The 11204-nt window shown below is 52.0% G+C and overlaps 1 protein-coding gene across 6 annotated transcripts in view; it reads left to right on the forward strand.

Moving 5' to 3' along the window:
* Positions 1-9733, forward strand: part of NCOA1 (nuclear receptor coactivator 1) — a 155951-nt gene extending 146218 nt beyond the window's left edge. For 3 of the 6 annotated variants that reach the window (XM_052690926.1, XM_052690919.1, XM_052690935.1), the window contains 7 exons: positions 2209-2523; positions 2722-2823; positions 4041-4440; positions 5460-5634; positions 6386-6569; positions 7436-7525; positions 8640-9733. In XM_052690926.1, the coding sequence (XP_052546886.1) occupies positions 2209-2523; positions 2722-2823; positions 4041-4440; positions 5460-5634; positions 6386-6569; positions 7436-7525; positions 8640-8807 (1434 nt within the window). In that variant the 3' untranslated portion in view covers positions 8808-9733. Of the gene's footprint in view, positions 1-2208; positions 2524-2721; positions 2824-4040; positions 4441-5459; positions 5635-6385; positions 6570-7435; positions 7526-8492; positions 8550-8639 lie in introns of all 6 variants that reach the window. The other 3 variants (XM_052690965.1, XM_052690956.1, XM_052690946.1) reach the window with 3 other exon arrangements.
* The last annotated feature ends 1471 nt before the right edge of the window (positions 9734-11204 follow it).

Consider the following 11204-nt stretch of genomic DNA (forward strand, 5'->3'; position numbering starts at 1 on the left):
TCCAGCAGATGCTGAGCTCTGACATGAGCGTGGAGGAGGATTTCCAACATCTGGTCACGGGAGGCCAGATGTGAGTGGGAAAGCGCATCAGATTCGGAGAGGATACTTAATCCTCTGCCATTCCACAGAGAAAAAAAAAAGTTGGAAAGCATCCCCATGAAATCCAATAGGCCGCTCTCGGCTTAAAAACGCCATCCCCCATGAGAAACGTCAGCCCTTCAAAGGGCAGCTCATGTGTCGGGGCGTGGGGAGGCCTGGCAGCCCGGCCCGCTTCCCCGCCGCGCTTGGGCTTGGGGCGTGGAGGAGTCTTCCAGCTGGAGTCCCACAGGCACAGATTCCTGAGCCTTAATTGTGCTGCCTAATAATATAGCTAATGGCCTGGCTGGTATGAGAGCCCGCAGCCCTCGCTGTTGAGATTGGCTTACACTGCAGCTGCCCCTCTCCTCTAATTTAACCGTGGAAAAAAATGACAGTTTTGCTCCGGCGTTGCCATCTGATTCAGATAGCACCATGGCCACGGCCACAGGAGCCCGTGCAGAGGCATCTGAAGGATTTGGGTTGTTCTAAATAACAGGGCATGGCCAGGGGGAAGCCTGAATTTAGACAGAGAGTAAGGGACGTGGAAGATGAGATGCATTGCTCGGGTTTTTTCATGGAGTGGTTTCTCTTTCCTTGCCCCGTGGTGCTCGCGTGCTTTTTCCAAAACAATGAGCAGAACTGAAAGCCCGTGAATCACAGAATCATAGGATCATTCAGGTTGGAAAAGACTTCTCAGAATCCCCAAGCTCAACCCCAACCCATCCCGCCATGCCCACTGACCACATCCCTCAGTGCCACGTCCCCACAGTTGTGGAACACCCCCCCAGAGATGGTGACCCCACCACCTCCCTGGGCAGCCTGTGTAGGATGTGTTACTGGCAGGGAGGACTTCACATCCCTGGGGAGAGCTTAGGGATTTACTTGGACTTCAAATTTTTGCACTTGAGGCCCAGATACTTCAGTCTTTGTCCAGTCTGGCTATGAAGGAAGGCACATGGTTGCCCTGGAGATGCTTTGTCACTTCAGGACATGGATGGATCTCCTTGACTTTCCCCGAGCCCCCTCCATCCTGCAGGGCTTGGGCTGTTTCCCTCTCTTCCACATTACTGAGGACGTGGGGAAAGGAAGAGCTGGGTGGAAAGTGAGTAGTTTGGGGAGGAAAGATGAGAAAAGCCTCAAGTCTGGTTGTAGGCTGCTGTTTTATGACCTGGAACCCAGTCCGTGAGCCATATATATTCCATCTTAATTTATGGAAGAGGGAGAAGACCTGACTACGTCCCTTGTTCGTGTTGATCCTCCAAGTGTGATGCTCTGCCCAAAGAGATGCTGATGAGGGTGGTGAGACCCTGGCACAAGCTGCCCAAGAGAAACTGTGGGTGCCCCCTCCCTGGAGATGCTCAAGAACAAGGTGGATGGGTTTGGGCAACCTGGTCTGGTGGGAGATGTCCCTGCCATGGTTTCTGCCATGGTTGGGATTGGATGGGCTTTAAGGTCTCTTCCACCTCAAACCATTCTGTAATTCTGTGATTCCATGATTGTGTGGCTCCACGATTCTGTGGTTCTATGATTCCATGATTCTGTCTTCTGTGATTTCATGATTCCATGATTCTATGGTTCCATGGTTCTGTGATTCCATGGTTCTGTGATTTCATTATTCCATGTTTCTATGGTTCTGTCATTTCATTGTTCCATGATTCTATGGCTCTGTGGTTCCATGGTTCTATGATTCCATGTTTCTATGGTTCTGTCATTTCACTGTTCCATGATTCTATGCCTCTGTGGTTCTGTGGTTCTATAATTCCATGTTTCTATGGTTCTGTGATGTCATTATTCCACGTTTCTGTGGTTCCATGGTTCTGTGATTCTGTGGTTCCATGATTCTATGATTCTCTGATTTTATGGTTCCACGATTCCATGGTTTCCGTAATTCCATCACTGCTTTGGATATAGAGAGATGAAGCCCAAGCCCGTCTCAAAGGACTTTTTTCCTGGGGTCCTTGCTCCAAAACAGGCCAGCAGAAATCACTCCCATCCCTCCAACATAATCAAAGCCTTGAGGAACGGTGGTTAACCCCACTTGGGACAGCTCTGGCCTTGAGCTGTGCTGGATGGGGATGGCTGCAGGTGGGGCTCCAGCGTAAAGATTTTCCTCCCTCTTCTCCCTTCCAGGGCGGCGGGCTGGAAGCCCTGACAGAACGGTTCCAGCCTCAGCAAGCCACCCCTCCTCTGATGATGGAGCAGAAGCCCGGCATGTACCCCCAGCCTTACTCCTCAGCATCTCCCACCACCAACCTCCCTGCTGCCTTCCCCGGCATGGTCCGGCAGAAGCCGTCCTTCGGTCCCATGCCGGTTCAGGTCCCGCCGCCGCGCGGTGCCTTCCCCACCACCATGGCCATGCAGCCCCGGCAGACGCTCAGCCGACCCCCCACGGCTCCCAACCAGCTGCGACTTCAGCTGCAGCAACGGCTGCAGGGCCAGCAGCAGGTAAAGTCCCCCCAACCCCCAGCTGGATCCACGGGTGAGAGGGATGCGGCGTCCTCCCTGCGGCGCCAGTCCTGCGATGAGGGGAGATTGGAAGGGCTTTGAGTAGCCGGAGGCTGGGTGGACACTAAGGGAAAATATTGCTGGAACATCTGCATCTGTAGCTGGAAAACCTTCCTGACTGTCCTCCCTTCCCTGCAGCTGATCCATCAGAACCGGCAGGCGATCCTCAACCAGTTTGCAGCCAGCTCCCCCGTGGGCATCAACATGAGGGCAGGCATGCAGCAGCAGATGACCCCGCAGGTAAGGGGGATGCAGCGTGGTGGCAAAGGCAGCTCAGTCCCATCTGCTCATTCCCTGGGGATGGGAACATCACCCACCATGCAGAGGAGTGGCTCCAGATGTGCCTTTGTGATTCTTTTTCCTCCCCCTTTACTCCATCCCCTACACTTGGGTAAGGCACAAAGACCTCATTATCGCTTAGAGACAAACGTGCCAAGATCGTTAATTGAGAAGGATCTTTGGAAAATAGATGCCATCCTTTAAATACCAGAATCTCCAGTGAAATCTTCTTAATGATCCTGCAAATCCCCAGGCCCTAAAGTTCTTGTTTCACTTCTAATAAAGTGGATAAAAACATCTGCTCCCTGCAAGGAGGACTTGGAAAGCGTAGCTGAGTTCTGGTAACTTTATTCCACTTCTCTGAGAAGCCTGCAAGTTTCGTTAAGCATCACAACATCTCTGGTGGGGAATATGAGCTGCAGACAGAGGGACCCGGCGCTTTCCATCAGAACTCCATTGGCAGTTGTGATGGCTTTGTTTAGTTCCCTCTTGCTGCGCTGCAGCTCCTATAGTGATGGATGGGAGCACATCTGGCCCAGCAGCTAGGGAAGGAGCCCAGTGCCAGGGGAAATGTCATGGGGTGATTTTACAAGGTCCAGGTTGGAGATCCTGGTGTTGGGCAGTCCTCGCTGGGAGCCTTCCGTGAAGGGCACAGGAGCAGGTTGCCCAGGTTGTGGATGCTCCATCCCTGGAGGCATTCAAGGCCAGGCTGGATGTGGCACTGGGCAGCCTGGTCTGGTGGCTGGCGCCCCTGCACATAGCAGGGGGTTGAAATTAGATGATCATTGTGGTCCTCTTCAACCTAGGCCATTCTATGATTCTGTGAAGGGCACAAGAGGAGGCTTTTGCTGTATCCACTAGAAGCAATGATCCCATAACTAGGCGATCATACCTGGTAGCAGGGCAATCATACAGGCTTTCCCATTTGGCTGGGGGACACAGCCTGGATGGGGGCCGATCCTTTGAGATCCTCAACCCCTGATTTGCACAGATATCCAATCTACAGCATTTCCCCAATCGCTCCTTGGTGCTGCGTTCCCTTTTTTCCTCCCAGCTTCCCTTCACAAATCGAGGCCTGTTGCCCCAAAGAGGGGCACGGCTTGTCGCTCCCGGGGCTCTGAGCTGTACACTGAGATGCAAAAAGGAGTTAACTCTTTTAACATCTTCCTCCCCCACAGCCTCCCCTCAACGCCCAGATGCTGGCCCAGCGTCAACGCGAGCTCTACAGCCAGCAGCACCGGCAGCGGCAGCTCATGCAGCAGCGAGCCATCCTCATGAGACAGCAGAGCTTCGGCAACAACCTCCCACCCTCAGCCGGGCTCCCGGTGCAAATGGGGGCCGCCCGCCTCCCCCAGGCTCCCCCACAGCAATTCCCTTATCCCCCCAACTACGGTACGAGCCCCGGGAACCCTCCCACCTCCACCAGCCCCTTCTCGCAGCTGGCGTCCAGCCCTGAGGCTGCGTTGGCCAACCGTGGTGGCATGGTGACCAGGGGGATGATGGGCAGCGTCGGAGGGCAGTTCGGTGCCGGGATGACGCCGCAGATGCAGCAGAACATCTTTCAGTATTCGGGATCAGGTAGGTGGGGATGGAGGGGACTGCGTGCCTCTCTTGGAACCGGCGTCTCTGGGTAGGGGTGGTTGGCAAGGGAATGGGCAAGCTGGAGGGGTGCGGGGATAGGAGAAGAACAGGGGTGACCCTAGAAAACCCACGTTTAGCAAATAGCACACGGGATGGATTTTGCTGCCATTGGGGTTTTGCTTGCATTTACACCAGTGGTGTAAAAGCAGTGGGGAAGGATAGGCAAAGGGCAGAGCCATACTGCCACCATTTCATAGAATCCTAGAATCACCGAGGTTGGAAAAGACCTAAAAGATCACCCAGTCCAACCGTTCACCTATTCCCAATAGCTCCCACTAAACCATGTCCCTCAACACAACATCCAGCCTTTTGCACCACATCTCACTGCTCTGTATATCCCAAGCAAACCTTTCCTGGCTGAATCCCCTTCAAAATAGATAACTTTGGCCAATGATTCATTTCTTTGTTCATTCTTTCTGCAAAAAGGAAACTGCAAAGCAGTTCTCTAAATTGTGCTTCCTTAACTTTATATGCTCCGGAAAAGTCCTTATTGTCGCTGAGATGTCTGAAATGAGCTGCAGCCAGCTCATGCTTCTTGCCTGGGCACAGAGCTCTGATGACATTGGTGAGCCTGTGCAGAGTGGTGCAAGGATGATGTCGGGTGCTTGAAGCTGCTCCCATTCAGCAGCAGTGTGGGGTCTCAGCATGGCACACGTAACCGATGAGCAGAGCCCTGCAGGAAGCACCTGTGCCATTGTCTTGGCATTACCTTGGCTATTTTCCACACAGGTGTGGTACGAAATTGGAGCACCTGCTGGTGGAAACCACGTGGTGGGCCGGTTTCCCCAGTCATTCATCTATGAGTTAGTTGAATTTGAGTGATAGAGCTGCTTGAAATGAAAACCAGAGATTCCAAGGGCAAAAGTCACGGGTTTGATAGCAGCAGTTACAGGATGAGGAGGAAGAGGGGAGGCTGCTAATGGATCACACAGCTGATGCTGTCTTTCCTTCCCCAGGCATGGGTCAGCAGAATGAGCCCGCCTTCGCCCCCTCGCTCAGCCCCAGCAGTCCCCTGATGTCACCACAGCTCCCTCCATCACAAAGCCCAATGCTGCAGCCAGCACCGCCTGCACCGGGCTATCAGTCACCCGACATGAAGACCTGGCAGCAGGGAGCCATGGGGAACAGCAGGTAAGGTCATCATGTGTCATTGGGTGGGTCGGGCTGGAAGGGACAGTAAAGGAGCCCCTACCCTACTGACCTGGGCTGGGGTAGCGTGGGTGGGGAGGTGAGACGTGGGAAGAACAGACAGGACACCAAAAGCAGACATGGTGACACCAAGGAGACAGTCCCAGCCTGGCTGAACCTACATCCAGTGTCCTCACTCCATGTGCAAGTCAACCACTGACCCATGGCTTCATGCTCACCTTGTCTTGGGATGGCCAGAAGGACCCAGCACAGTGGTTTAAATCAGTGAGGAGCTCTTGGAATGAGGTGGCTTCATTATGTCTTGTGAAAGCTGATAGACTTTGGAAGCGAATGGGAAGAGCCATCAGACTGGTTTTGTGCAAGTCAGGTTGGAGCTTTAGATCTCCAGGAATGAACAATTAAAAAGTTAAAATTAAAAAGGCTGTGTTGCTTTGTGCTTGCTGATAGCTCAGCTGACCTTCCCTGGTCAAGCAGAGCTTGGTGTCACCTCACCCAGGGCTTTGCATCACTTCTTTGATGGTCCTCTCTCGTCCCTGTTGTCCCTCCTGCCCCACCACGTCACACTGAGGGGCAGAGGGCAGATGTTCCTACAGTAGTCACTGGCCTTCGAGGGCTTCCTCGGGTGGCTAAAGCTCCTCTGATGGCTCCACATGCTTCATCCCTTCCAGAACAGGCAGGCAGAGAGCATCCTCCCACCAGCACTTGGTTAACCCTTTTCTCCCCTCTCCATCAGTGTATTCAGCCAAACGGGGCAGACCCAGCCAGCACCGGCCCAGCAGGGAATGTACAACAACATGAGCATCACGGTCTCCATGGCAGGAGGAAACACCAACGTCCAGAACATGAATCCCATGGCAGGACAGATGCAGATGAACTCGCTGCAGATGCCTGGGATGAACTCCATGTGCTCAGAACAGGTCAGTGCCACTGCTCACAGCCCTCCCCAGCTTTCTGGAGGGTTGCTTTCCTAACGGGTCTCCCCAGCTTTGTTAGATTGATTTGTTTCTGTAATTTCTTCATTTACAAGCAGTGCATATCCCAACCTTCCCCTGGCTGTGGGTTTAGTGCTGAGGATTTGCCACAGTGCATTTCAGGGTTCCCCTTCCCCAGCCCTTCCCAAGAAGGGCAGCAGATGTCCCTGCTCCATTGACACTGCTCTGAGCTGTGTTAGACTCGGGGGAGGCTGCAGCCTCTGTGTCCTTAGGGGAAGGCAAAGCATCCCAGCATCTCCAGAGCTGCTTTGACAAGGTGTTGGGGATGGGTTTGCTTATCTCCTGGTAGCTGTATCCAAACTAAGGGTGTGGAAACCTGCACTTGGCTGACTGTGCCCAGGACACTGCCACCAGCCATGGCCGAGCACTGTGGCTGTTTGAGGCTCTGCCTCTCCTGAAATTTTAGCTGCTGGGGTTTGTCTCAGTGCCATTAAGCTCCTTGGAGCTGCTCTTGGCTCATTGGCTTTGTGTGGGAGTGCTGCAGGCTGGGGCTTGCAGCTTCCCCAGCAGCTTTTTTTCTCTCGTGTCAAATGCGTTTGGTGACATGCCACTCTCCCTGGAGACCACGTGTCCCTGGCAGCAGCCCAAGGCAAAGTGCAGGAGGTTGAGAGAAAGATAAAATGCATCCCAGCCTCAGAATGAGAGGATGCTGGTGCTGCCCCATGGGCTCCCCCTCCCCAAACCCACCTGGGCTCTGAGTTTCCCAGACCCACCCAGCTCAGCTCAAGAGGGTAATGAGTGCCTTGGGGACATCCAGAGCCCACTCTGAGCTTTGTTATTGCTTTTGACAGGTAAACGACCCGGCGCTGAGACCCACGGGCCTTTACTGCAACCAGCTTTCCTCCACTGACCTTTTGAAAACAGAAGCAGATGGGGCGCAGGTCAGTAAGAAACTGCTAAGCACATCTCAGGTACAGAGAGAGGAGTTTGCTGTGCTGCCAATAAAACTTGAACGTTCTCCAGCCATGCCATGTCGGCACGCTTGGCACCGGGCGAGCTGTTAGCCAGGACTGTTTCAGTTTGCAGGCCTAGGTCTGACCCTGCTGGTCACCCTGAAAGACTGTGGGTGTCCCGACCCTGCAGACAGCCAAGGTCAGGCTGGATGGGCTGTGAGCACTGGTGGAGCTGTGGGTGTGCCTTTTCAGTGCAGGAAATGGGACAGATGGCCTGTAAGAGTCCCTTCCAGTTTGGGGATTCTATGGTGCAGTGGTGCTTGGGGACCTCGGAGAGCTGCTCACTGAGCAGAAGCTCTGCAGCCAAGCCGGGAAATAACTGAGCACAGGAGGTGCTCAGCCCCATCCGTCTCCACGAGGAGACAGCAGCGGGAGGAGTTCTTTCCTAGGCTCAGGTCTTCAGTCTGAACGATCCATCCCGGGGATGGAAAGGAAGGCGATTTGGAAGGGAATGTCCGGAGGGAGCGGGGAGGTTGCGGGGCGACGTCTGTCCGTCTGTCTGTCCGTCCGTGCCTGCCAGTCCGAGCGCCGATGCCCGCGGGCTCCGTGCTTTGCGCTCCCGCCGCTGATGAGTCTCCTCGTTTCGGAGCGCCCCTGGTGCTCACACACACACACACCACCGCTCCTCATTTTGTAAAGCAGCTCCGGACCTCGCTCGCCTCCAGTCTGCCCCGTGCCGCTGCCTTATGGCCGCCCCTTTCCCGGGATGAGCCAAGCTGATTTTTCCTCTTTCTTTTTTTTTTTTTCTTCTTTTTTTAATATTTTCCTTTTTTTTTTTTTTTTTTTTTCCCCAATTTTTTTTTTTTTTAATCATTATTATTTTTTTCCGAACGAGCAACGTTGTGAACCTTGCCGAGCTCTGATCCGAATGAGTGCAGCGGTTTTCTTTTTGTAGGAAAAGAAGACAGAAGAGTTCTTCTCTGTGGTGGCTCCAGACTAGAGGAAGTCTCTAGTGAGTTTCCACTTCACGTAGTTCCCAGTCCGTCGCCGCCGGCCCCTGCCCCATCCCCGCTAAGAGCCCCTCTTGTCTTTTGTGTCCCAGCAGGTACAGCAGGTTCAGGTGTTTGCCGACGTGCAGTGTACAGTGAATCTGGTAGGAGATCCCTACCTGAACCCGCCGGCTCCCCTGGGCGCCCCGAAAGCCGCCGCGGTGCCGCCGACCCCGCAGGGCCAACAGAAGAGCCTTCTTCAGCAGCTACTGACTGAATAAAACCGCTTTTCGAGGAATGTGACACACACACAAAAAGAAAAAAAAAAGAAAAAGAAAAAAAAAAATTTAAATAATGAGACGTACAGAGATATATAAATATATATATTATATATTTTTCTGAGATTTTTGATATCTCAAACCGCAGCCATTCTTCAGCTCGTAGTGTTCGGAGCAAAAAGGGGGGAGGGGGTTTGTTTCGTTTTGTTTGGGGGGTTCTTTCAGTGGGTTTTGTTTATTCCCTTTTTCCCCCCCTCCCCTCCTTTCTTTCCCCTTTGGTTTCCATTCCCCCCCCTCTTTTTTTCCCCCCCTTGTTTCCCTTTCCTCCCCCATTTTTTCCCCCTTTTTTTTCCCCATTTCCCCCCCTTCTCTTCTTCCTCCCACCCTTTTTTTTTTCCTCCTCGTTTTTTTTTTTTAAAAAAAAGCAAACAAACAGAAAAAAAAAAAAAAAAAAAAAAAAAACCACCAAAAAAAAAAACAACCCCAAACCAACCACAAAGCGTTGGGCGTTGGCGACGAGGCGGGACGGTCGGTTTCATTGAGCCAAACGTAGAGATGATCCTTATTTTTGTAATCAGTTCGCTGGCTTCTTAACGTGGACGGAGGTTTCTCGGGGAGGCGGGAGGGGAGGGGGAGAAGGCAGCTGGAGGAGTGCGGCGGCAGCGCAGGAGGACGAGGAGGAGGAAGAGCAAGCTCAGTCGCAGCTGGATCTGTCACTGCTGACGTCTCGGCACGGGGCACAGATAGGGATGGACGTTGGATTTCTGCAAACAAGGCCGGGTTGAGTCACACACGCTTCAACAACAAACCTTCTCTTCCTTCCACCCCGACCCGCTTGTGCGTACAATCAGCTTTTTCTAGCAATCGTGAGTTTGTCGGTTTTAAAGAAAAAAAGAAAAAAAGACAAAAAAAAGACAAAAAAAGAAGAAGCAACCTACAGAAAGCAAAGAGTATTTTGACCCACTGTTGGTTTTTTTGTTTTGTTTTTTGTTTGTTTTTTTCCCATGTTTTACGCTGGTTTCGGGCGCCCCGGCGGAACAGGGGGGCGATGATGTGTATATTGCAATGGGGGGGAAAAACTAATAGGCAAAAAAAAAAAAGAGAAAAAAAGGAAAAAAAAGACCAAAAAAAAAAAAAAAAAGAACAGTTTGGGGCAAAAAACCGCAATAATTTTTAGGGGGAAGGATGGGGGGAGGGCTCTGTCAATTATTGTAGATAAAATTTTCTGATTAAATATTAAATAAAATTAAGCAGTCGGTTCTTTCTGCTTTGATTGTGTTTAACAGCTGAGGTAGCTTAAACTATTTAAAATAATAATAATAAAATAATAATAATAATTGAATTCTCTGTCGGGAGATAGCTTATTTTTTTCCCTCGAGCCTGTCACTGTAAATAGCTCTGAGCTCTGTATAAATTTGTTTTCTTCTCTTTTAGCTGGGGGTCGCTTTTAATATTCACTGCTGACTTTTATGAGAGTGGGGGGCGATGGGGTTTTTTTTTCTCCCTCTCTCTCTCTCTCTCTCCAATCGCGCTGGTGTGTGGAAAACAAATGTGTAGCTTTGTTGATTGACATTTGCAAGAGTTAAAGATGACAAAAGAAAAAGAAAAAAAAAGAAAAAAAAAAAAAAAGAGAGAAAAAAAAAAGACAAAAGAACCGGAGTTGCCAGCTGACGTTTCGTTGTCTCTGTGCCGACGCATCCCTGGAGAAAGGCGCTGCTGATGGGCGCTGGGGTGATGGGGCTGAGCCACGGAGGGGTCACAGTGGGGTAAGGGTCCTGGCCGTAAAGCATCGTGCTTTGGGCCCATCACTGGGCACCACCCAGAGGTGGTGGGGCCTCCCAACCGGCCCCAAAGCCCTACCAGGTTTGGGTCCTCCCAAGTAGCTCAAAAACCCTACAGTGTTTGAGTCCTTCCAACCAGCCCTGACACCCTGCAGTGTTTGGGTCCTCCCAGTTGGCCCCAAAGCCGATTGTAGGCCCCCACACTACGATGTTTGGGTCCTTCCAACCAGCACAAGAACCCTAAGTGTTTGGGTTCTCCCAGCCAACTCAAATGTCCTGTTGCTCCCAACCAACCCCCAAGCCCTACAATGTTTGTTCCTCTCAACCAGCCCCAAACCCTACACGGTGTTTGGATCCTTCCAACCAGCCCCAAAGCAGGTTTGTTCTTCCCAGCCAGCCCAAAAACCCTACAATGTTTGGGTCCTTCGAGGTAACCCAAAAGCCTTACAGTGTTTGTTCCTCCCAGTCAACCAAAAATCCTTATAACGTCTGGGGTCCTTCCAACCAACCTAAATGCCCTGCAGTGTCTGTTGCTCCCAACCAGCCCCCAAACTACAATGTTTGTTCCTCACAACCAGCCCCCAAACCCTAAAATGTTTGTTCCTCCCAACCAGCCCCA

The sequence above is a fragment of the Tympanuchus pallidicinctus genome, unplaced genomic scaffold, assembly GCF_026119805.1.
Source record: "Tympanuchus pallidicinctus isolate F22 unplaced genomic scaffold, pur_lepc_1.0 scaffold1, whole genome shotgun sequence".
In the NCBI taxonomy this organism is placed as follows: domain Eukaryota; kingdom Metazoa; phylum Chordata; class Aves; order Galliformes; family Phasianidae; genus Tympanuchus; species Tympanuchus pallidicinctus.